Source organism: Peromyscus maniculatus, chromosome 23, assembly GCF_049852395.1.
Source record: "Peromyscus maniculatus bairdii isolate BWxNUB_F1_BW_parent chromosome 23, HU_Pman_BW_mat_3.1, whole genome shotgun sequence".
Classification (NCBI taxonomy): domain Eukaryota; kingdom Metazoa; phylum Chordata; class Mammalia; order Rodentia; family Cricetidae; genus Peromyscus; species Peromyscus maniculatus.
This window is the reverse complement of record NC_134874.1, coordinates 55,492,283-55,518,406: the sequence shown is the minus strand read 5'-3', so window position 1 is coordinate 55,518,406 and position 26,124 is coordinate 55,492,283. Positions and strand designations below refer to the sequence as shown.

Here is a 26,124-nt window from a genome sequence, read left to right as displayed (position 1 = left end):
CATCCCCCCACGCAGACGTGATAGGCAGGTCCAGGAGGTCCCTGAAGGTGGCCCACAGGACCGTGTCCAGATTTCCTTGTGGGGGTGGACTGAGTTTTCATGGATGGTTGTGTTTAAGGCTCATGGTCAGTGCAGTACATGAAGAAAGGCTAGGTAGGATGGAGGACCAGAGGGAACAATGGTTTTAAAATAGGCATTCTGCCTCTTCAATAGTTTCAAGGGGGGAAGAAACTGTGGCTGTGTCTACAATTACACAAAGTAATTACTTATAAAAATGGCAGATATGATCCAAATAGTGCATTTGGTAAGGTATTCTGTACTTATAAACCTACGTATATACAATGACACACAGTCAGGAGGAATTCTGTCATGGAGAAACCATTGGGATATTTTGGTTTATAAAGAGATTAAAAATACATATACTTAGGGGTTGGGAGTGTAACTTAGTGGGAAGACATATGTCTAGCATTTGGCAAGGTCCTGAGTTCGATCCCCCTGCATCTCTACTCAACCCGAACTGTGAACAATGGGCAGCGCCGAGGTTGTTCCGACCGTATCACACTCCTCCAGTAAACGGGTGGCGCAAAGCAATACTGAGTAAATACCGTTTCTGCTGGTTACCAGGTTGGGTGTTTCTCTTCTTTGTGCTTTTCTGTTTCCCAAAGTGTCGTCTATCACGATATATTTACTGTAATAATCGGGGGGCGGGGAGGGGGGACTAACAAAAAGAAAACTGTGTTTTAAAATTAGAATTATCCTATCAGCCACGTATCTATTGAGTTAACAAGAATGGTCATAGTTGTCCTGGAGTGATATCCACCCCCCAACCGGTGCTGTGCTGGTTAGTTTTTTTTTTTTTTTTAAATCATCTGGGAAGAGAGAGCCTTAACTAAAGGATCATTTCCACCAGAATGGCCTGTAGGCAAGTCTTCGGGGCTTTTTCATGATCAATGGTTGATGTGGGAGGGATGAGCTGACTATGGGTGCCAGCCACCCCTGGGCCGGTGGTCCTGGGTTGCATAAAAGAGCAAGCTGAGTAACCGTGAGAGAAAGCCAGTAAGAAGCATCCCTCCGTGTCCTCTGCTTCAGCTCCTGCCTCCAGCCTCCCTTACTGATGGAATGTAATCTGTCAGCTGAAATACACCCTCTCTCATCATCCCCAAGTTGCCCTAGGCCCCGGTGTTTATCATAGCAACAGGAAGCCAACTAGAACAGACTCAGAGCGAAGTCACAACAGTGACTCCTGAAGACACCTCCATCCTGCTAAAAGCGAGAGGCCCACAAACAGCAGTCAAGCGGGGGTGGGGGGGGGCGGCCTGGAGATTACTGAGTCAGTTGTTTGGGAGAGGAGAGAAGAGCATCCCTAACGAGCAGGGGGTCAAAGGTCAAAGGCGGCAGGCTGGAGGGGCCCAGAGCACGTACCAATGATGTAGGAGAGAATCAGGTTCCAGCCGGTGACGAAGGCCCAGAGCTCCCCGACCGTCACGTAGCTGTAGAGGTAGGCTGAGCCCGTCTTGGGGACCCGGGCTCCGAACTCGCTGTAGCACAGGCCAGCCAGCACCGAGGCCAGGGCAGCGATGAGGAAGGAGATGACGATGGCGGGACCGGCGTCCTCCCGGGCCACCGCACCGGCCAGGACGTAGACACCAGCACCCAAGGTGCTGCCCACCCCGAGAGCTATCAGGTCAAAGGTGTTGAGGCAGCGAGACAGCCGGCTCTCCTCCCGGCTGCAGTCCACCACCTTCCGGCGCAGCATCTGCTGACCCAGGCCGAGCAGCTTTTTGCAACCCATGGTGGCTGAGCAAACCTGTCAGAAAAGAGAGAGAGATGGTGGTGTTCGGTTCCGTCACCGCCACGCGTTTCCCCTCCCGCAAACCTCGCTTCGCCGCAGGACGGAACACGGCGATGAAGCCTTTTACAAAAACACTGCTGCTCACATGTTCTCCGTTTAGCCTCCCACCAGCAGCTGTCAGATTCCGCGGGGACAATCTTGGGGGGCTTTCCAGGACAAACCGGAACACACAGTGGCCCTGCCCCAGGTCTCTGGGCCTCCATATCCCCTGCAGTTCTTATGGGGACAGGTGGCGGCTAACTGGGAGCACAGTGAGTGACAGACACTGCTCCCAAGCTCAGCTGTGACTCATCAGGACAAACAAAATGCAATTTCAAGTACACTGCATTACAATGAAATGCAAACCAAACTGTGATGTTTCGTAATGGCTGAAACGCCCAAGTCTTGAATGGGATGGTAGTTCAGCAGTTCTCAACCTGTGGGTCAAGATACCCTGCACACCAGATGTTCACATTACATAAGAATAGCAAAATCACGGTGATGAAGCGGCAACGGAATAATGTTATGGTTGGGGGTCCCCACAACATGAGGAACTGTATTAAAGGGTCGCAGCCCAGCCGGCGGTGGTGGCGCACACCTTTAATCCCAGCACTCTGGAGGAGGCAGAGGCAGGCGGATCTTTGTGAGTTCCAGGCCAGCATGGTCTACAGAGCGAGATCCAGGACCCTGTCTCGAAAAACCAAAAAAAAAAAAAAAAAAAACAAGGGTAGCAGCCTTAGGAAGGTTGAGGACCACTGCTCTAGGCCATGGGATTCACCCCTAAAATGAATAAACAAATACAAATAACGGAAGACAATGGGCATAGGATTTATGAGAAGTCGGAACTATCTTCATCATTTCCCTCTAAATGCAAAGCTCTTCTCAGATGACGACGAGTTTACGTCCACAACAGCGGGCGTGTGCAGAGAGAGGGCCACCGGAATGACGCTGGGCTGCTACAGTTTTGTTTTGTTTTCCCATTCCTCATTTTTCCTCTTTATCAGCTGGTCTTTTGTTGACCTAACTTAGGTCAACAATGAAGTCACTAATAAAAGAAATAGTCTCAGGTCTGGAAAATTCTACCCCTAACCACCCACGGCACTGTGGCCCCTGCCTGTCTCCTGCCCCACCCCTCCCCGGAGCCTCACAACATGGCAGGGTCACTAAGGAACTGTGGCCGCTTGTTCCTGGGTTTCAGCTGCCGGCTCCATCGAAAACAGTATCATCAAGACTAGTAAGATGTTCAGTTAGGCCTGGGGATCCCCCTGTTAGGTGAGGAAAAGTAACTTGTCACTAGGGTCAAACGAGGTCGCAAGGCTTTCCAGGCTCTTCTCCTCAGTCTGGGGTCCTGGCAGCCCAGCCGGAAGTGACACCTAAGGGAGGCGGAATCTCAAGGAAATGAGACACACGGACAGGTCACTCACTGAGAGGGGAAATCCCAGAACCCCACAGTTTGTAACCCGTGTAAGAGAGCGCGATGGCTTTCCAGTGCCTACACCAGGAAGAGACTATTTTGGGATGTATCCACGCCAGGTGCCGAGGCTGGGAGTGTTTCGGCTAAGCAGGCAGCCTGGGAAGGAGCAAGCTTCCCGCACATCAGGACATCAGGCTCTGGGTGCCAGAAGCGGGAAGTACTGAGTCCAGATCCTGCTGGATACTGGGGGCATGGGGACAAAGTCTACGAGTGAATAGGTATTGGGTTAGGCGTCCACGGGGAAGGTTCAGCTTTGATGAACAACCCTGGGCACAGAACATCGCGGCCCTGAGGGTGGGACTCGGCGCTGGAATGCTTGCCTAGAATGCATGCTGCCCAGCACCCCAGCTGGCAGAGTAACTTCTCCACATGGCCTCTAGAGAGCCATACCCCAGGAACAGAACCCCCTGAAGGCAGAAAGGGAACTCAAAGACCCCAGACTAGGACAAAGTGGCTCTTCTGGCTATGCCCGGGTGTAAATTACTTAGGTACGGACAGACGTACCTGTGTCTCCACCTGCACAGACAGGACACCAGTGAACACCACTCCAAGAACCAACTCGCCGATGCTGAAGGGATTTCAAAGCCACCTTCAGACTGAAGATCCTTAACCCGACCCACAGATAGGTTGGTTTCCAGGCATCACATGAAGAGGGTGAGACAGTGTAACCACAGGGCTGCAGCTCTCGTGTCCCCATACATAGGCACAAAAAGGGCTCTCTGTCATCGGAGGAGCCCTTGATACCAGGGAAGTGAGAGGGGGCACAGCTGGGTCCAAGGCTGCGCCAGGTGCTGTGAGCTGCTGAGGAGGACACCTAGTCAGGGGTCACTTCCGCCTCGTGGGGTGAGAGGAAATGTGATACGAATTCACTCAACTCGGGGTCTATTTTAAGAAGACCCTTTGTGTCTCTTTAGAGATATCTCAGAAAGGTTATCAGTGGTTTGTTTCTACACATGGGTCCCCTCTTCCACTCAGACCAGACCTCTGAAGCGGGTCTTACAACCAGCAGTGACCAAAGAGATGAGGTTTCTCTGTACAAAACAAATCTACCCATGGCAACCCTGGCATTCAGGTGGAGGCCGACCTCCTGCTGCTGAGACTCACATAGGACGCCGCCGCGGAAGCCATCAGGTGAGAAAAATTCGGTCTAGAGACCAGGCTACCAGGCTGGAGGGATGACGTCTACACCCGCCCAACCGATTTTTATTATAGGCATTCATGCGGCTCTTTGCGACATGAAGTCGCTGCCCCATCATATTCCATGCTGATGACTATAAAACCCTGAGGTAGTAACCTGTCCCCTTCTCACAGAAATTCTAACTCCAGATTATGCCCAGGCTATCACCAGATAAAACCACAGTGACGGAACTGGACGGACTGCTCAGTGGTTGCGAGCATGCACCGCTCTTCACAGAGGACCTGAGTTCAGTTCCCGCTGTTCACGTCAGGCTGCTCACAAATGCCTGTAACTCCACCCCCAGGCGGATCTGATAGCCCTGGCCTCCATGCGTGTGTGTGTGTGTGTGTGTGTGTGTGTGTGTGTGTGTGTGTGTGTATGTGTGTTACATGTTACACGCAATTAAAAACAATAAAAATAAATCTTTTAAAAACACAAATAAAATGCCAGGCGGTGGTGGCACACACCTTTAATCCCAGCACTCAGGAGGCAGAGGCAGGAGGATCACTGAGTCCGGGACCAGCCTGGTCTACAGAGCAAGTTCCAGAACAGCCAAGGCAATAGATAATAACAATAACAATAATAATAATAACAATAAATAATAGGAGTAAAATGATCCAATAGGTCAGGGCCTCAGAAAGACTTCCTTGGGCTCTATTTTTTAAATCTCTAAGTGGGAAGTTATGAGTGATGTGACCTTTTCAGTCTCAAAGTTAATCAGATTCTGTCCAGTCTGATGGTTATGGGAGAGAGGGATCCGAAAGAGGCTATTAAACACTGTTCCCAAACACCATCCTTTAAAACCTTAACACACAGGACTCTTTCCTGGGTTTCAGAACGGCCTGTTCCCTAATGCCCACCTACGACGGACCCGCTGTCTGGTGTGAAGCACTAGCCTAGCAGTGGGGGGGACAGATGGCAGTCTGCACTGGCACAGGGTTTAAGAAACCACGCCACACAGTCCCTAGAGACAACGCGGGGGCTGGGCCATCCCCTGCACCTAGCGGGCTATGGCGGGAGGAAGGGCAGGGTGCTCACAGCTCAGGGACCTGCCAGCAGAGGTCCAAAAAAGGGCATTCGGGGGATGCTGGCCATGGTGGGGGAGGAGAATTGACCTGGTGGGGGAGCCGGCTACGGAGGAGGAAGTGATTTCAAAGCAGGACCCACTTCCCCTGCAGATGTTAGCCCGCACAGATGTGAACTTGAAATAGGAAAAAAACCAAGTCACATCAGGGTGCAGCCAGGACCAGTATACCACCAACCAAGGGTGGAGACATTTGGAGTGGGAAAAGCCATGGAACCGTGCAAGGAGCAGCCAGCCAGGCCGGAAGCAACCAAGGTCCAAGTGAGCAGCAACCACGGACACAGAAAGGGACAGGAGAGGAAGAGTCGCCATAACGGGGGTGGTCTGGATGAAAATGGCCCCATAGGACCCTAGGGAGTGGCACTATAAGGAGGTGTGGCCTTGTTGGAGTGGGTGTGGCTCTGTGGGAGTGGGTGTGGCTCTGTGGGAGTGGGTGTGGCTCTGTTGGAGTAGGTGTGGCTCTGTTGGAGTGGGTGTGGCTTTGTTGGAGTGGGTGTGGCTCTGTGAGAGTAGGTGTGGCTTTGTTGGATTGGGTGTGGCTCTGTTGGAGTGGGTGTGGCTTCGTGGGAGTGGGTGTGGCTTTGTGGGAGTGGGTGTGGCTTTGTTGGAGGAAGTGTGCCTCAGTCTCTTCCTGCCGCCTACAGATCAAGATGTAGGCTTCTCAGCTCCTTCTCCAGCGCCATGTCAGCCTGCCCGCTCCCACTCTCTCTACCACGATGATAACGGACTGAACCTCGGAGACTGTAAGCCAGCCCCAATCAACTATTTTCCTTTCTAAGAGTTCCCGCGGTCATGGCGTCTCTTCACTGCAATAGAAACCCTAACTAAGACAAGGACCGTGGCCAAGATGACCAAAGAACTGACCTAAGAAATTCACTTCCGGGCCGTGGTGAATGTACCTGCTCACATGGCACTGGATCCTTGACCCAGGGGACTCCAAGGGTGCAAAGCACAAAAGAGCAAGTGTGAGGACACACTGCCGTTCTGGGGAGGAGGGGAATCAGAAAGAAAACCCTCAGTAATTTAATATGCATCCCAGGGGGACCTTCATTCACAAAAACCCAGTTCATAGCATGTGGAAGGTACTAATGGATGGACACATGAGATGGTCACAAATACTGAAATGCCACTTCATTCTGGATGTCACTAAGCGGAAAAAGACAGGAGAAGGGGTCCCTGCAGTCTAACAAGAACTAGGAATAACTTGTAGTAATAGAAGGGAAAGCAATGAAGCCATTAAAACAGTCACGCACACACGCCTGGCATGGTGGCGCACATCTTTGATCCCAGCACTCGGGAGGCAGAGGCAGGCGGATCTCTGTGAGTTCGAGGCCAGCCTGGGCTACAGAGTGAGTTCCAGGACAGCCAGGACTGTTACACAGAGAAACGCCATCTCAAAAAACCAAAAACAAGCGAACGAAACCTCACAGGAGCTGGAGAGATGGCTCAGCAGATTAAGAGCGCTGCCGCGCTGCCATGGGACTAGGGTGCGGTTCCCAGCACCCACATGGCAGCTCAAAACCGTCTGTGACTCCAGTTCCAAGGGATCGGATGCCCTCACAGGACTCCATGGGCACTGCATACATGTAATCAGAGATATACATTCATGTAAATAAGTAATGAGCCTTTAAAAGTCACATGACTCCAGGAACTGGCTGGCACACAGGGTAAAGGGGCCTGCGAGAGGAGAGCGAGTCCAGAAAACGGCTGAGCTGTGCTTCGACTCACTGTTTTCCCAGAGAACCCAAAATGCACCATCTCACCCCCAACAGAGGCTCAAAGTCCATCCAGACCCTTCACCTCACACAGGGGCCTTGGTTCTAAGACACGTTGTCCCTCCTGACGCCCACAAGCCACACAGAATGGGTCTCTCGAGCCTGTCACAGCAAGGCACGGGGCAGCGTGACAGCCAATCTTCAGTGCCCAGCAGTTGTCCAGGTCTCGGGGGCTTTAACTTCACCCTCCTTTGACGCCACAGAAGGCCCGAGGGCCTCATCATCTTTCTGCTGATTCAGCAGGGCCAGAGGCAGAACTTCCAGAGACTGAGATCCATCCCCAAACAAAACCCACATCATGCGGGGGGGCTGCAGGAAGGAGGCCTCAGAGTCGAGGGCCTGGCATGGCTGGGGACAACTTCCCAAGCCACAGGGGACCCACCAGTGACAAAGACCCAAGAGAAACAAATGGAAGGAAGGAAGACTTCTTTTGGCTTCACTGGTTCCAGGGCTGCGGCACCATGTCACATCATCTCACACGTGTGTTACAGCAAAAGGGCTCATCTCGTGGCCAGAGAGAGACCAAAGCATGGCCCAGGCCAAGATACAGCCAGGACACACACCCCCAGTCACATGCTTCCCAAGGAGGTCCTACTGTGTTGTGGAATACTCTTTTTGCATGCTGTGAAGCTGTGTCTTTGTCAGGGTGCCTTCTGATTGGTTTAATAAAGAGCTGAACGGCCAATAGCTAGGCAGGAGAGGATAGGCGGGACTTCTGGGCAGACAGAGAAGGAGAGGAGATGAATCTAGGTACAGGGGAGAGGCCAGAGGACAGGGAAAGGAATCAGGGGGTGCAAGATGGAAGAGAGGTAAAAAGCCATGAGGCAAAACATGGATTGATAGAAGAATCCATCTACACTACTGTCAGCCAAGAGTGCCACCGAATTATGAAACATCAGTGGACTGATCCATTGATTAAGCAGAGGCTCCATGATCCAATAACCTCTCAGTGACGAGACCTACCCAACACACAGACCTTTGAAGACACTTCGTACCTACATGATAAGAAACTGTTCTTCAAGGTCCAGATTGGGGGTGGAGGGTGGGAGGGGAAGCCACTAACATAGCCTCAGCCCTCAGCCATGTCAGAAGCTAAGGACTGAGTTTCTCATGGCTCCCAGGTGACCGAGCAGTGTTGGGACCACGCACGCACGCACGCACGCACGCACACTGTAGAGGCCCAAACCAATGAGTCTGGGTGTGACAGACGCTGGCTGTGACACTCGCACAAGTACCAAGCCTGCCCCCAGAAGACCCAAGGCCCTCTTCTGGCCACACAGGCACTGGCACTCACAGAGACACACAGACACACACACACACAAATGACACACACGCATGGCACCCACACAGACGCACACACACACATGATGGAGATAACTACCCTTGTCTCACACTGCAGGTCTTGTGAGACCCTGGGGGGATAAAGCATTAGGGGACGATGAAAAGCCAACCACGCTTTTCTTAAAAGCCGCCTTAGTATCTGTACCATCACACTACCAATCATCCTTTTCCTTTTAAATCTTAATCACAGGCAGGTCATCCCGTCGGCTCTGGCTTCCTCACTGCAACGGGGTCTGAACTGCTTTGTCACAGACCCCACTGGTTCCGTCGGCTTCACCATACCCAAGCTTTCTTTCTCAAAGCCGCTAACCCAAACCAGAAACAACCCACCCTGGGTATGGGACGACACCAACCAGAGCAATGACAGAGATCCTCTCAGGGACACACGGGTACGAGCTATGTGCACGGTCCCAATGGAGCAGGACTAACTGGGATCTGGGTCCAAGGGGTAGGCATGTCCATAAAGTAGGCTTCATTCATGCTCCCCTGGGATGGAATGCTGGTGCTTTTCCTTCCCTGGGCCTTCAAGGTATCCCGAATGGTGAACTGCAATTTCCTTTGGCGCCTTCTCGACACATCTTCTTGGAAAGAGGACCAGGAACCAGAATAAGGCAGAGGATTCCATGCAAACACTAATTTCACTTTCGATTGACTAACCAGTGAATACTTTCCCGGCTCATTCATTTACCCTGTCAACACACCTTTAACGAGCCTGGGCTGGTCACAATATACACACCAAGCCAGGGAACACACCTTACCTCTCCCAGACTTCTAGAAACTTCACTCACTCCTCCTCAGGTCCTCCCACCATCACAAACAACTCGGTAAAAAAAAAAAAAAAAAGACAAATAAAAAAAAAATGGAATTGCTTCAAAATCCAGTGGTTCGAAGGTAGACCAAGAAAAGGGGACCGGAGCTGGGAAGAAAAAGAGTCAGCTTTTGGTGAGCTGGGCCTGCTAGGAAGAAGCAAGGTGAGACATCGGAGCCAGGCCAGGCTCTTTCAAGTCAGAGGTTGCCGCTGTCTGTCCTCTTATAAGGACAGAAGGGTGGGGTTTCGGTGGCGCAATGCTCAACTCACATAACTCAGACGGTGCAGGGCCAGGACCTGAACTCCAGTCACCTACTTTCAAAAGCTGGCTTCTCTGCCAGGGCTAAGCTGACTCAATTTGGGTTTGATATTATTGTTCATTCTTTCGTGCTGGGGATGGAAGCCAGAGTCCCAGGCAGCCTCGTCACACCACCAACCACCGACTTGTCTTGTATCAGAGCCCGGCCATGTAGCCCGGCTGGCCCCGGACCCACTTTAGAACCTCAAGCTGGCTGGACACAAATTTGTCCACGCGTGCCTCCTGCTGTGTCATCCCGCCCCCCCCCCCCAAATCCACAAGCACAAAATGATTGACATGCATTCAGTGACAACCAGTTCCTGAAAGCAAAATGTAATCGATCGCTCTGAGCTCGACAGGAGGCCTCCTACGGTATCCCTCCCTCCCTCCCTCCCTCCCTCCCTCCTCCGCCCCTCCCTCCCCTCCCTCTCTCCTCCGCCCCTCCCTCCCTCCCTCCCTCCCTCCCTCCCTCCCTCCCTCCCCTCCTGCTCGCTTTGAAGTGTAGGAGATCATTTCAGCTGCATGAACCGCCCAGGGCTGTGTTAGGAATGTTCTAGAAATCATACAGACAGCAGGGGCTTGGAAAAGGTATATAGAGGGAACTCCAGACAAGCCAGAGAGATTAAATATGCTAGAAATATTATATGTCTGTAAAGTAGGGGGAAGTATAAAAAAACAAACAGTATATAAAGAATTTCCAGGGCAGGAGGGTGGAGACTAATGCCTCTCTAGAGGATTATAGGCCTCTTTTATTTCCTGAATTTTTACTGTTTTTCCCTTATAATGAATGTGCAATGCTTCTGAATTAGAGGGAGAAAAATCTCCCTAACGAAATCAACAAACAAGAGGAAAGAGGGAAGATAAGCGAGTCCAGTAAGGTCAACCCATCTCATGTCTACACAGAGAACGCTGATAATTAGGTCTGGGGTTTTGTTATGTTTTTCTCTGTCTCTGTGCAGGTCTGGAAATTTCCAAAATTAAATACAGAAAGAAACAAATTCCCCTACAGCTGACCCACAAATGCTTGCGCCTCCTACAGCGGACCCCCGCTCCATATCCCAGGGCCTGGACAGCTTCAAATGTTGTTAGCCACTGCCGTGGACTGAGTGAAACGGTCTTTTGTACAGAATCAGGTTGGACCATATGTGTTGTGGAATAGTCCCTCACACTGTGTGAAGATGTGTCACTGTGGTTGGTTTAATAAAAAGATAAATGGCCAATAGCTTGGTAGAGCGGGAACTTCTGGACAGAGAGAGCTCTGGGAAGAAGACAGAGTCGCCAGGCAGACCGAGAGGAAACAGGAGGTGCAAGATGGAAGAGAGGTAAAAAGCCATGAGGCAAATCAGAGATTAATATAAATATGGGTTAATTTAAGTTACAAGAGCTAGTTAGAAACAAGCCTAAGCTATGAGTCGAGCTTTCATATTTCCTAAGTCTCCATGTCATTATTGCAGAGCTGACTGTTCCTACAAAAAAGTCTGACTACACATACGAAATCATTAATACTGAACCATTTTTATTGGCTTTATGAAAACAGCCAAAAGACCAGGATTGCCCTCTCCAGCTGTGTTTTTAGGTATTTCTCTGAGCTTTGGAATTAACACCGAAAAGCCAGGCTTCTCTCACTCAGGCCCGAGCTGGAAGAGCCCACATGAATTCTAAAGATTGGGCTTGGGGAAAAGGAATAATTCACAGGTTATTCGGGAGCTAATGGCTGCTGGGCTAGAGGGAGAGAGAGGGAGGTGGGGGGCATTTCCCAGCACACGTCTTTGTGGTACAGACTGTGAGGGCCGTCAGGAGTTTTACCTTCCAGCCATTACTGGGGAGAAAAACAGCCTGCACCTGCAGCTGCTGGCATGTGTGGGGGACAACACACGAGAAACCGCTGGTCAGAAGCCAGGGAGAGGCAGGAGGGCTCGGCAGGACCAACCCCTGGAGGAGTCTAGCCTGGCCTCGCTCCACTCACACCTCAGGATTCACACCTCTACTTAGGGGAAGACCAGATTTGTCGTGAAAAACACCGGAAGAGGGGGGAAAACCAAGTCCAGGACTTCCGGTTGCTGGGCTACAGCCTCCTGTTTTGACGCCTTCTTGAGCAGTATTTTAATCTGATTGGTGAAAGTATCTTTGCATAAGCAAATGTTACAACCTGCTGGGCTTACCTCTCTAAGAGCCTTCAGGTACACAGAACACACGCCCCTGGTTGCCATGGGTACTATCTAGGCAGAAGTCATGCACAAATAATCCCTACGCAGGAAATGCCACATTTTGTGGGAGGTCTTCCTGTCTTATTCCAAGTCACAGCTTCACTGGTGGCCAAAATCTCAGACGCTCGCTCCGGAAGAAAGGTATTTATAATCTGAAATACTCATTCAGGCCAAGCCTGTCCTCACTCTCCAAAGTCTCCCAGCCATACTGTCCCTGCCACGAGGTCTCCTTCTGTGTGATGCGCGCACACTAGGTGGCCACCCTGGGAGGCAGGAACAGAACAGCCTCAAAGAGAGGAAGTTTGCTCTGTCTCGACTTCTTCAGAGAGCAAGAAGAAAACGTCCAGTTACACAGAGGTCTTCGAAGATCGATCGGAATGTTTATCTGAATGATCAGAGACCAGCAGCGGTGGAGGTGGAGGAAGGCGCCCAGAATGCTGGAGGAATTCTCAAGGAACGAAACTGACTGCCCCCGGGAGAGTGCTGTGGCCACCAAGAGCGAGTTTCAGCAGAGGTCAGTGGCTGTGTCAACTGCCTGCTTTACTCGGTAATGTAACGTGGTAACCACACATCACTCCAGGACCTGAGCTTGACCCACTGCCTCAAATGCCAACATTCTGGACCCAACGAGGTGAAATGCTCCCTTCTTTCTGATGATCGATTCTACATCTGAAAAGAAAGCCATAGGTCTATCTACTATTTTTTAAGTCGTGTGTGTGTGTGTGTGTGTGTGTGTGTGTGTGTGTGTGTGTGTGTGTGTGTGTGGTGTGCATGTGGTATTTGGTGCTGGGGATGGAATGTGCTAGTCACACACCCACTGGTGAGTTACACTCCCAGCCCTTTAAAGAACTCCTAAAAACTGAATCCAGACATTTCAACTTAGGTCTTAAGCAAGACTGACCATAGACCCCCACTGTCACCTGACCACCTACTTTGAGGACTCCTCGGCTGCTACAGCAATGAGACAGTCTTTCAAGATTCCAGAACACGTGTTCCCGTACAGCCAAACAGAAGAGCGCAGTTCTCAAGAAGGGTGAAGCCACCATGCTCCCCCCGTAAGGCTGTGTGTGACTACTGAGACAAACCACCGGCCAGCACACTCCCAGGACCCGGAGACTCGAGCACAGCCAGATGAGCTCTCCAGTCCCACTCGGATGGCCTGAGGCAGCCTCGGAACCCAGAGACCCTCGGAACCCCACGGGGAGGCTGTCTCTCCCGCAGTGGCCCTATCCTGTCTGCAGCCCCTCTGTACTGGTTTGTCCCAGCAAGCCACCATGCTGGGAGAGGCCCCTTGACAACAAGCTACAGGAGATCTCCAAGCTGAGCGGCCTGACCCTGCCTGGCCGGCAGCTCTACCCAATGAGTCCTACACCATGAGGAAATGGGTCACAATACATTACACACACACACACACACACACACACACACACACACACACATATGACACTGACAAAAAAAATTAAATTAAAATTAAAAAAAAAAAACCCACGACCTATAGTAACATTGAAAATGTTTCAGGCATATTGTGGCACACATCTTTCATCTCAGCTTTTGAGAGGCAGAGACCAGTGGGTCTTTGAGTCCAACCTGGTCTATACATGGAGCTTCAGGCCATCCAGGGCTATATAAGGCCCTCTCTCCAAAAAAGAAGGTCTCCACCCTGGATCGTCGTCATTCCAGGATTTCAGAACCTACAAAAGATGAGCCATGCACTGCCCCGGACCTCATGGTGCACTCATCTACGTGGAGGAGAAAGCAAGTAATTGTTTAGACCCAACCGTCTGCACAACAAACATTTATTGAGTACCTACTGTATACTACAAATCCTACCTGTGGATGATGAGGAGTCAGACCACATGTAGCTCCTGTCCTTGGTGTGGACGGAGGCATAAACATGTCTGGCCAAGACAGGAAGGCCTCCCGGTGATGTACCAGACATCACCCGCCCTGTGTCTCTTCTCCCAAGAAAGGACGGTGGGGAGCTAGCTAGCTGCCTTGGTGATTTTAGCTGTCAAGCTTGGCAGCGATGGTTCCAGACCTGCGCCTGAGGACCAACCCACGACTTCCCCTACGCTTCCGTACAGCATTGCCCAACCCCAGGGCGCCGCAGCTCAGGTCCAGGCTGCTCCGGCTGTCAACACGCTCGTGTTAGGTCACGAGGAGGCTGCCCTCCACCAGGCCGCCAGGAAAGCCGAAACACTTGGTACGGTAGGACGTGCGTCCTCAGTTCAGCAGCGTTTGACTACACCAGCGTGCACTGAATGCGGGCGGGGTTGCCCAGGCTCTCTCAGCCCAGCACCCAGAGGCGCCTGCCCATGCACGGCACCCTCCCAGCTCCTCACTGGTGAGGTCCCGGCTTTGGCAAGGGACACCTGGCAACTCTGCACCTAGGGTCACTCCGCACCTGCAATCGTTCCAGGGTTTCAGAACCTACAAAAGGTGAGCCATGCACGCCCCCTGACCTCATGGCACACTCATCCACGTGGGGAGAAGACAGTAGCTGATGAGCACAACAAATATTCATTGAGTACCTACTGTATACTACACCTCCCCCGCCCCCCATTCAGGAATGACTACATGAAGGTCCCTGTTCTCAGTGAAGACGGAGGCATAAACATGCCTGGCCAAGACAGGAAGGCCTTATTATAAGGGAATTATTATCAAGGGAATCAATGACAGGAAGACATTATTAATGCGGCTACAGCAGCTTCATCAGCAGGTACCGCTTACAGCCTAATCCTCCCTACAGATCCACACCCCTGGCCCCTTCCTCCTCCCTTCTTAATCCTCCCCGCACGGCGCTGAGGCCCAGCCACTCACATGTCACTCACATGTGACACAGGTCACACTGGCTTTGTCCCCCACAAATGCCTTCTGATGAAGGACTCCTGTGGTCTGCTGAACCTGATTATGTGGGCATTCTCAATAGAGGCAGACAGAATGAAGGCTGTGAATGGCCATAAATGACTGTAAGAATGTGTGAGTGAGGCTCATTGTGTACACGCACACACACACACACACACACACACACACACACACACACACACACTCCTTACTCTCTGTGTGCCCTCTACACACTGAAAGCTTTACCCGTCAATGTTTCCAGATGATAACACAGCAAGAAAAAACAATGAAATCTCCACACCCAGTGAATCTGTAATTTAATAGAAAGTAGAGAGAGCAGTAGACTTTTTCCCACAACTATTTGTGTTTTCATTAATTAATTAATTATGGGGCAGGATCTCTATGTAGCCCTGGCTGTCCTGTAACTCGATATGCGGACCAAGCTGGCCTCCAACTCACAAAAATCCACTTGCTTCTGCCTACTGAGTGTTGGGACTCATGGCGTGGGCCGCCACACTTGATTTGAGCAATCGACTTTTAAAGTATAGTTCCAGTAGCACCCTTTTTCTATGCAGAACCCAAACTTATTTTTTAGGTGAGCTACTTTTATTTAAAAAGAAAAGCAAGGCAGTCTCTCTGGCCAACTTTGACACCCCACCCCCCCCACCCCCCCACCCCCCGCCAACTCCCGCTCATAACTCTCAAGTCTGAAAAAGTGTTGGGAATTTTAAATATAAGAAGGGGCTGGTTACCAGGTTCAGAGGTCAGGTGCTTCTCCAGCACAGGCAAGGCCCTGGGTTCTATGTCCAAATTCACTACGACAGGATTATATAGCTACCAGTTAGGTTGGGTTGAAATGAACGATACATTTCAGCGCAAAAATGTCCGTGTTCCGGGGTGCCAAGGGCAGGCAGTACCTGGAGTAAGGTTCCCGGCCCTTCTCACTGAGGATGGCTGGCGCCTGGATGACAACACGTCACGGCGGAGTCTGTGGCAGCTTCAGGGCCCTGCAAGGTAAAGAAAGGGTTGTCACACACGCAGCTCAGTCCGGGCACCAGAGCCTCCAAACCGGGGCTGTGAGGGCAAGCAAGGGTGGTCACACACGCAGCTCCGTTTGGGGACCAGAGCCTCCAAACCGGGGCTGTGAGGGGAAGCAAGCGTTCCTCTCAGCCCTGCTGCACTCATCAGAACACCACAACTGAAGGAGGCCACCCGAGGACAGGTGTCATGGATGACCGTGAGTCACCCTGTGTCCTCTGCAAGAGCATCCAGCGCTTGGAAGCCATCTCTCCAGCCTCACGATTTTTTTTTTTTAGATGGTATACTGCAACATGCCAACTCAGGAAGGATCTGCATATATCAGTGAAACAGTAACTACAGGAGTCAGAGATCCAGCCAAAGTGCGAACGCCCATGTGTTTTAGTATTTAAAAGGCCCCACGACAGGATTTCAGAGCCCCCCAACGACTGCACACGAAGTTTGGTGTCATATGCAAAAGAAACATAACGCCCCCATCTAAGCAAGGTGACTAATGGCCTCTGAGTGTAGATCTCTGAGACGGCGCTTGCTTGGCATGCAAAATAGCCCTGGGTCGGTCCCCAGGACTGGAGAAGAAAGGAGAAGGCGCAGAGGAGGCGAGTCTTAAATAGCTGTTTAGGAGGCTTGCCCCGGTCACATTTTTCTGCTATAGTATATAAAACAATTAATGCTAAATCGAAGTAATCCAGCACGAACCTATTAAGATTAGCGGCCTGGAATGCATAGTGAATAAAATTCATTAGGACCGGTTTTCCTAATCCAAGAAATGCTCCAACCAGCTCATTCTGACTTTCCAGACTTGCAAATTCCTTTGTTAAAAGCAGAACAATAAAAATACCACACACCTAATACACGAGGAATTCAGTACCAATTATCTCATAGCAAAGCAGCCAGCGTTCACCACCATCCTCCAAGGCCTCCAGCGGGGAGGAGGCTTGTGAACGCGTGATCACGCACACGAAGCTGTGTTCTAGCAAGAGTGGACACCTGGCCCACCCCGGACAAATATGTACTGCAAGTATTAGCAAGCATATCACCCTGCCCAACTTACAAGTCAAAAGGAGTCAGGTCTTCCCAGGTAGTGCAGGCTGGACTCAGTGAACGCATCCGGAGCCTGTAGGCACATGTACTGAGGAACTAGTGACCGCTGGCCATCTGAGGCTATGCTGACAGGCATGTTCAGGGTCCATTCCTTTTCTTGTAAAATGCCTTGAGAATTCCATACGAGGTATTTTGATCATATTTACCCTAACTCTTCTTAACTCCTCCCAGAACCACAACCCTCCTGACCCTCCAACCTTGTGTCTTTTAAATAACCCATCAATTACATTTTGTGCTTCCCATATAGTCCTGGGAGTGGGACCACCCACTCAAACAACAGTTCTCAACCTACTGATCTCCACCCCTTTTGGGGTTGAAGGACCCTTTCACAGGGGTCACCTAAGTCCATCAGAAAACACAGATATTCACATTACGATTCATAACAGTAGCAAAATTACAGTCATGAAGTAGCAATGTAAATAAAGTTATGGTTGGGAGGGGAGGGTTAGCACACCATGAGGAACTGTATTAAAGGGTCGCAGCGTTAAAGGGAAGGTTGAGAACCACTGCTCTAGAGTGTGGCTGACCCAGGAGGAGCCCTACCCTTAATGAAAAGTGACTGTCCCTGCCCCGAAGCCATCCACTGTCCATAGCTCCTCAGTTAGGAGTGAGGGCGCATGAGACCCTTCCGCCTCCACGCTGGGGTGTGGACGGCCTTGATCCTGAGCAGACAGAACTCCAAGTTCATGAGTGCAGCGATCCTGCCTCGTCTCACTCTGGTCCTCACTGACCTTAAAATCTCCCTGCCCGGGGTTGGCCATTCTGAAAAGGTTTGCTGGATCACAGAATCCAGGAGAATCCCCTCCACCCTTCAGTCCTGAAACATTATGTTACGGTCTCCATCGTAAATGTCCCCCAGAGGCCCGTATGGTGAAGGCTTGGTCCTCAGCCTGCAGGCTACTGGGAGGCAGTGTAACCTTTGAGAGGCGAGGCCTAGGGGGAGGAAGCTGGGCCCCTAAGGGCATGTCCTTTCTTCTTTCTTTTGCTATCCAGCCATGAATGGCGAGTTTTGCTTCGGCCTCGGTCAGCTACCTCTCCACAGGCAGGTGTGCCTGGACTGCGGAAGAAAGCTGGCTGAGCAAGCCGGGGAAGCCAGCCAGTAAAATTTACAAAGTCAAAAGGCAGCATGTCAACACAGAATGGCTAGATATAGACCCTAGCCTGGGCCCTTCAACGATGACATTATCCCAGCCCATTCTGCACCAAGACCACTTGGCTCGCAATTTGATGATTCATCCTTCAAGACACAAAACCCTGGAGTGTGTGTCGGGGTTTTTTTTTTTTTGCCGAACACTGAAGGCCAGTGAAGGAGAGTCTCACCCCTGGGCAAAAATCAAACGATGGCTGAGAATTGGCCAAGTGGGAGTGGGAAGAGTGGACCTTGCCCCCATGGTACATCTGGCAATGTCTAGAGACATCTTCAATTGCCACACTGACGGATAACAGCAAACAGAGGCCAAGAATGTTCCTAAGCAACCTACAATGGACAGGGCGGTTCCAGCAAAGTTATCCTCAATGGCTGGTGGAGAAGCCACGCCTCCTGGTGTGTCCCTGGAGAATGTGAGATGCTAAGCATCGAATCAAGTGGGTTGGAGACTGCTCTCCCACTTAAACACCAGGACCAAGAAGCACAATAAGATCTGCAAATGAGCACGGAGTCCCAAGAATCCAAAACCCCACCGCTGCATCCTGTGAGAAACTCGTTTGGATGTCCCCAAACTGTGAGAGACAGAGCAAGCACATAAAAGCAAAGAAAGATGTGGTGTGGACGGAGGTGCCAGCTCAGGAGTGAGTGCGCTGTCCTGTAGACAGAGGGCAGGGTCTGGAGAGAAAAACCGCTGGTGCCCACTCTGCCCTGCAAGCCCTACAGTGGCCCCCTAGTCGTGTTCCTGGCTGGACACCTGCAGTTCCCATGCCATAGATGAGCAGAGGCTCACAGAAAGTATAAGTGACTCCACTTTGAAGTCCAGACCCCATTGGTCTTGTAGAGCTGGAGAGATGGCTCAGAGGTTAAGAGCACTGGCTGCTCTTGCAGAGGACCTGGGTTCAATTCCCAACACCCACATGGTGACTCACAACCACCTGTATCTCCAGTTTCAGAGATCTTCTGCCCTCTTCTGGTTTCCGCTGGTACTACATCCACATGGTGTCTAAACTCACACACACATCCTTCTTTCTAAAAGTTTTTTAAGTCTCTCATCGGGACAAAGTATCTGAGTGTTTCCAAGGCAACCATCTTTACCTGTCAGGGAACAGACAGCTTAGCTGCTTTCCTGGCCAAGGAACACAAACTTAACACCTAACAATTAAGAAAATAAAATCTATAAACTCCAAGCGTGAAGGAACCCACTGGCCACCTGAAACAGCAACATTCAGACTCGAAAAGGAAAAGCTGATGAGAACCACAACCAGTGAGAAAGAGGAAGAGAGAGCCGGGGTACAGCGTGGGGAGGCACGAGGGGACAGACACACTGACACTCCTCTCAGTCACTTCCCTCGCCACACTGGCGTGCTCTCCCACGGCCTCTTAGTTCTGTATCTAGTGCCGCAAGAGTAAAGCCCTCCAAACCGGCGATGGCCCACTGACAATAATCATAGGCTAGCCCGTATGTTAAGCCCATACCATGCTCCAGGCCCTACCCTAAGGCCCTGTGGGTGTGTGATGTCATTGAACAGGCCCGAGAGCAACCCTCCCTGCAGATATAGCGTGAAGACACGGCGTTCTCAATCCCAGCGCCTGCCCTCCTCCAGAGCGCAAAGAACTGTTCAAAAAGCAAGGAGCGCCAATGCACGGCTGTAAGCTTGGTACCGGGGACACTGCAGCAGGAGCCACGGGTTCAAGACCAGCCCGTCACACAGGGAGATCCTGTCACAACAGATGATGATTGACTGATTGACAGACAGGCAGAAGCCAGCCTGAGCTACATGGTGAGACTCTGTAACGGTCTAGACTGTTGTCTCACTGATGAGAGACAGAGATGGCCTACAAATCTGCTAAATATTTCTTCAACTTAATAAATGCGTTCTTGGGGGACTCCTTGGAATAGATGCATGGGTCCACAACACTTTCTCTGCATCTCATCCTGTCCTTCAGCCCTGGGTGCTCACCCTCAGCATGCGTGGAGATCGCTGCCCAATAGCTGATGAGCTACCCCGATAAATGCAGCGAGGAGAATCGGCTACTTAAAGGGCTCCTCCAGTTGGAGTGAAGAACTGTTTGATGGGTGCATAATCAGCTCTTAATTACACAATTTGTCTTTTAAGATAAAGAATTATCTCATTAATGAGGTGCTCGAGGGGACAGTGGCACCCGCCGTGAATTTGGACGTGCAGCTGCCTGTCTGCCGGTCAGTGCGGAAGTCGGGGACAACGAGAGGAGAGCTGCTGTTGCGGGTTTTTCTTGGCCTTGCTTTGGGTTCCGGCTGTATGGGTGTTTGCCTATGTGCATGTCTGTGCCCACAGAGGCCAGAAGAGGGCGCTGACTCCACGGACCTGGAGTTCCAGGTGGCTGTGAACTGCCATTAGGTGCTGAGAATCAAAGTCCTCTGGAGGAGCAGCCAATGAATGCTCTTCACCTGAGCCAGCTCTCCAGCCCCAAGAAAGCTACTCTTGTATCCACAAACACAATACACACTGCAGGGCACGCACACACACAACACACACACTGCAGGGCACACACATACAATACACACACTGCAGGGTGCACACATAAACACAATACACACACTGCAGGGCACACACACAAACAATACACACACTGCAGGGCACACACACAAATACAGTACACACACTGCAGGGCACACACACAAATACAGTACACACACTGCAGATTATTGACAAAATGATCAGAAAAAGGAAAGGAAGCCAGGAAAACCAGGCTTTGTAATTCACACCTATAATCCCAGCACTCAGGAATCCGAGACAGGAGGATGGAGAGTTTGAGGACAGTCTGGGATACAGTGCAAGACCCTGTCTCAAAAAAGCCCAGACAGGCAAAGAAAGAGACTTTAATGGTAGACCCGAAGATCCAAGCCAGAGCGGTCAGGACTTCCCCGGATGGAAGCAGGCAGAAGTGCATCTCAAAAGGCCCGAGTGGGGAGAGCGTGTGTCTCCCAGCAGCGTGTTGAGGGCGGGGCCCTGCCCCGGAGGGTCTGCACTACTCTTAAGGCCTACGGGGCTTCCCCTAAAAACAAAGGCACACTTTGACCTCCACACCTCCTGCTCTCCCACAGCTCGGCAATCACTTTCCACAGCCCCTTTCCCCCCAAGATCTGCTTATGGCAACTGCCAGGGCCCAAGCAGAGCAAGAGGAAATCAACCAGATGAAAGCAGGACTTCTTTGCACCAACAGGTGCCCTGGAGTGGTGCCTGGGAAGGACAGCGGCTTTGGGACACGCTCATTCGCTCATTCGGTGGACCTCCCCGCAGGGTGCGCCTGGCACCTTGCCTCGAGCATCCTCCCGGGCCTTGCCACGCCCCTTCCTGCGCCTGACAGTGCATCTGGTCCTACCATTCCCCCTGAGCCTTGCCGGGCACCTCACCGTGCCTGGGTGCATCTTGCCTCACCTTGCCAAACAGGTACAAAGCCCCGGGTCGCAGCAGTCCAGCACTACACTAATAATAGTAAACAATAATATTGATGATGACAATGACTGTTTTAAAGTAAAAATAAAAACCAAAGAGGGTCGTGGTGGCGATGGACACAACACTATGAATATGCTGGGTGTGGTGGAGCACATCTCAAAACCCAGCAACTCTGAAGGCAGAAGCACGTGGGTCTGCAGAGTTCAAGGCCAGCCTGGTCTACATAGTGAGTTCCAGGACAGGGCTAGGTAGAGAGACCCTGTCTCAAACAAACAAAAACAAACAAAACACATTATGAGCTACTCAATGCTACTGACTTTAAGACGGTTAAATTGTTTCGTATTTTGTGCCTTCTACTGCGATTTGAAAGTACCGATAATTCGAGAACAAAACAGAAAACTACCCCGTGTAGGAGGCAGAGCTTAGAGAAAGCACTGGAGGAACCAGAATCGTTAAACACGTGGGCCTGTTCTCATCACGGGAAGGAACCGAAGCCCCGTCACCTGGGGTGCGTGTTGGCTAACAACCCGGTCATCTTTTGCTATCCTATGGAGCCAGCCCTCCCGATACCCCAAATCCTGGGCACTATTTAGGCCTTTATCTCGAGCTCTGTCTCTCCGTGACTAGAGCCAACCTTACGAGAGAGGTCTCAGGTACTTTGCATCCTCCATCAGTAGAGTCCGTCTGCGTGTTTATGACAAGTGCTTCCTCCCCAGGCCCTTACCCTGAGCGCTGTTCAGGAGCCCATAGGCCTCATTCTTATTGTAAAGGTCACAGGGGCTTTGCTGCTTGGCAAGGGAGTTTCAATGCAGCCATTCCGGAAGCCTGGTTGTGATGACTGTGGAGACTTTCCCCCAAAGTTTTACTCTGCCTTAACATGTAAGAAAAGTAAGCCTGGGGGGGTCAGACTCTGGAAGATTTTGACCCAGTGCTTGCTAATGTGATGCTGACCCACTCTTCACCCCACATGCATCATTTCCCTGCAAGCCTCGTGGCCTGCAGGGACCCCAACACACACCTAAAAAGACTGAAACAGCTAAACAGAAGTTTAACTCAGGTTTGGCTCATGCCTCAGCAACTCCGTTCACAACTATACGCCCCAAAATTTATAATAGCCAAAATGTGTAAACAACCCGAGTGTTCCGTGTTGTGGACTATCATTGATCCATACAAAGTCATAAAGTACCGACCCATGCCAAAACGTGGACAGGCTTGGACAACACCACGCTAAGTGAAAGAAGCCGATTGTAAATACGTTGGGGTGGTCCATTTGTAAAAAATGTTTGGAATCCAGACAGAAAGAACTTAGTGCTTTCCTGGAACTGGGGGAGCCAAGGAGGAAGGAGCAAGGAGCAAATGAACAGGTTATGTAGGGGTGAGTAGTGGAAACTCTGGCAATCATGGTGATGGCTGGATAAGCCTTTGTATTCACTGACAAGCACCAAGTTTCGCTCAAACCGATGAGCATCATAGCATATAATGGCATTTTAAAATGCTGATGGAAAAAAAACAACAGAATGGCTAAGAGTGATCCATCCCACCACCCAACGGGGAGCAGGGCGAAGCTCTTGCCAGTAGCTCCTCCTCCACATGCTTCAGTTCTGATTTGAGTCTAAGCTCTTCTCTCCGCCTCTCCAGATCACTCCAGCCGCAGCGGGTAAACGCTCTCCGCCATACTCCCGGGGCCATCTGTTACATGGAATGGCCCTTCTGCTCTGAGTGTTAGGACCATGAAACGAGCCCCTGCTTAATGAACACACCGGGCCTGCGCACAGCAGCTTGGGCTGTTCCGTTACAGTAGGAATCTAAAGCCCCATCTCAGCTCAAGGCTTCAATAGAGCAGGGTCAGCTCTCGGGAAAGATGAAGGAAGGCCAGGCCATTTGCTAACTAAGGCCATATACACGGTTTCTAGGTTTTCGGCTCCAAATTGAGGGCAGAGTGGGAACCCCTCTACCTAGGGCGTATATGTGTGTGTGGTCCAGGACCGGAGAAAATGGGAAGACTTTAAGAAGCAATCGTGGGGCTGGAGAGATGGCTCAGAGGTTAAGAGCACTGGCTGCTCTTCCAGAGGTCCTGAGTTCAATTCCCAGCACCCACATGGTGGCTCACAACCACCTGTAATGAGATCTGGCTCCCTCTTCTGGCCCACAGGAATGCATACAGACAGAACACTGTGTACATGATAAATAAACAAACCTTTAAAAAAAAAAAAAGCAATCATAAGGAAGATTTTTTTTTAATTTTGAGAGCAAAGCTTTGAAGGCATGCTCAGCTCAGGAAGGCAGAGGCAAGCTGGAGGACACGTCCCCAACAGCGTGTGCAGGATGCACAAACATTGCCTTTCTGCCACCACGGCATACCTGCCAGGTGACTTCCCGAGATAGGAGGGGATGTGTGGAGTTGATGGGGACAGCTCTTTGCAAGGGGTGTCAGCCACCTCGTCCTTCCCACAGACACGTCTGGAAGCGCCCCTAAAGACAGATAAGTCTGGGATGTAGCCTGGAACCCACAGGTGAAAAAAAAAAAAAAGCCCCTGAGAAGGAAGGCTGCCCCAGTTACCACGGGGAGCTGGGCAAGCACTGGCGAGCCTCGGCCTCGGAATTGCTGTACTTTTATAGACCTGTGAGTAATTTGTCCTCCTGGGGCTAAATTGCTGGCTGGCTGCTTCAAATGCTGGGTGCACAGAAAGGATGTGGGATGAGCGCTCAGAGCAGAGCCGCGTGCCGCAGCGCTCCCTCGGCACAGGGGACACTCCTCGTCCCTGGAGGGGGCAGGTGGCCGGATATTCCGAATGCCTGGCTGTTGAGGACCGAGAGAAGGCGGCCCAACAAGGTGCACAAGAAATAAAGAATGTGGTGTCTGGAAGGAGCCGAAAACAAGCGAATCCATCCCTGAACAGTCTGTGTGCCACGTACACACTCACCTGTGTCCCCTTAAAGGAGTCTGACCTTTGTCACCATTTAGACATTCTCAGATCTATGGAGGACTCTAAAGAAATTGACATCCAAATTACTGGAAGCCAAACACTGGACTCACCCAGTGTAAGAGCCAGCTCAGCTAGCTCTTCCCTGTGGGGACACGGAAAACTGAGTCCATAGTATGCTAGACATTCGAAAGCATCTGTCACAACAAAAAATGCTTGCTAAAAGGCACCTTGAAGATAGAATAACTCTCAGAGTGCTTAAAGAACAGTAAGTGTTCTGAACTACTGAGCCATCTCTACAGACCCCACAAGTCGTTTAAAAAGGTGGGTGGGGCCCTCCAGGTCCAGAGGATCCGACATGGCTGCTTCCGGTCTCCTCGGGTACGGCACTAGCATGGTGTATGCCGACAGATACAGGCAAAATACTCATATGCATAAGAAGTAAAAGTTAAGTTACTTCTGTGGCACAAAAGTATTTTGTAACTGGGAAATCACTATTCAAACATACAGTTTTAAAAATCAGGTTCTGGGACTGGGGAAATAGGCCAAGTGGTTAAGAGAACCGGCTTCTCTCGCAGCAGACTGGGTTCAATCCCCAGCACCCACACTGTTGTATCGGTGTGGGTTCACGAGGGTCTGAGAAAAGAAGACTCATGGAGGCACTCTAAGGATGATTTTTAGCCTTTCCAGCTGCAGGGGGTCAGCCGCTGGCGAACTGACTGACCGTTGCTTAGCAAAAGGCTTTTTAATTGTTACATAATTCACACCTTTAGCAAGTCGATTTCTGTATACCAAAATCTCTTATCTAAACTCCCCAAAGAGAGGATGCCAGTGCAAATTCTCCGTTAAGAGACATCTCAAGACAACGGAGTTTTGCATAGGCTTTGATCCCTTAGGAAACTCTCAGGTAAGATTTACATACTTCAGACAGAAGGTGCGGGACGCACAAAAGGAAGCAGTCACAAAAGGCAGATCAAAGCCAGGTGCCAACACTGGGATCAAAGCAGCTGCAGAATTCTGCAGGAGCTCTGGCTATACAGCGGTGGCTCACAACCACCTGTAACTCCTGTTCCCTGACACCCTCTCTGGTGTCTGGGCGCACTGCACACATGTGGTGTACAGGCAGGCGAAACACCCAGACACATAAAATAATTTTCTTCATTGTAATAAAATTTCACCAGGCATGGTACCACGTGCCCTTAACCCTAGCATTCCTCTGGTAGACAGAGGAAGAAGAAATGCTATGAATGAGGCCAGCCTAGCCCAAATTTTCATTTTAATATATTTAAACATTGGGGTGTCCGGTCTCTACGGCGCAAAACAAAAGCGTTGTCTGTGCTCAGGGAGGCCATTGTGAATCTCAGCTTGCCACACAAGGATGTGGAACGGAGTTCAGTTCCCAACTCATAAAAAGCCAATGATGGAGCTGGAGGCAGAGGCAGGAGGGTCCCTGGAACTCACTTGTCAGGTGGCCTAGCTGGATTAGTGAGCCCCAAGTTCAGTGACGATAACTTGTCTCAACACACTGGTGGAGCCGGACATGGTGGCGCACACCTTTAGTCCCAGCACCGGGGAGGCAGAGGCAGGCAGAGCTCTGAGTTTGAGGCCAGCCTGGTCTACATTAGAGTTCCAGGCCAG

General features: G+C 51.0%; 1 protein-coding gene across 4 annotated transcripts in view; it reads right to left on the bottom strand.

The window, feature by feature from the left end:
- The window catches only part of Slc7a1 (solute carrier family 7 member 1), a 71,571-nt gene that overhangs the window by 19,845 nt on the left and 25,602 nt on the right, over positions 1-26,124 (bottom strand). For 2 of the 4 annotated variants that reach the window (XM_006979618.4, XM_042267656.2), the window contains exons 2-3: positions 15,757-15,846; positions 1,423-1,807 (exon numbers count right to left, since the gene is read on the bottom strand). In XM_006979618.4, coding sequence (XP_006979680.1) covers positions 1,423-1,792 — 370 coding nt within the window. In that variant the 5' untranslated portion in view covers positions 1,793-1,807; positions 15,757-15,846. Of the gene's footprint in view, positions 1-1,422; positions 1,808-9,440; positions 9,527-11,950; positions 12,110-15,756; positions 15,847-26,124 lie in introns of those variants that run through there. The other 2 variants (XM_076560460.1, XM_076560461.1) reach the window with 2 other exon arrangements.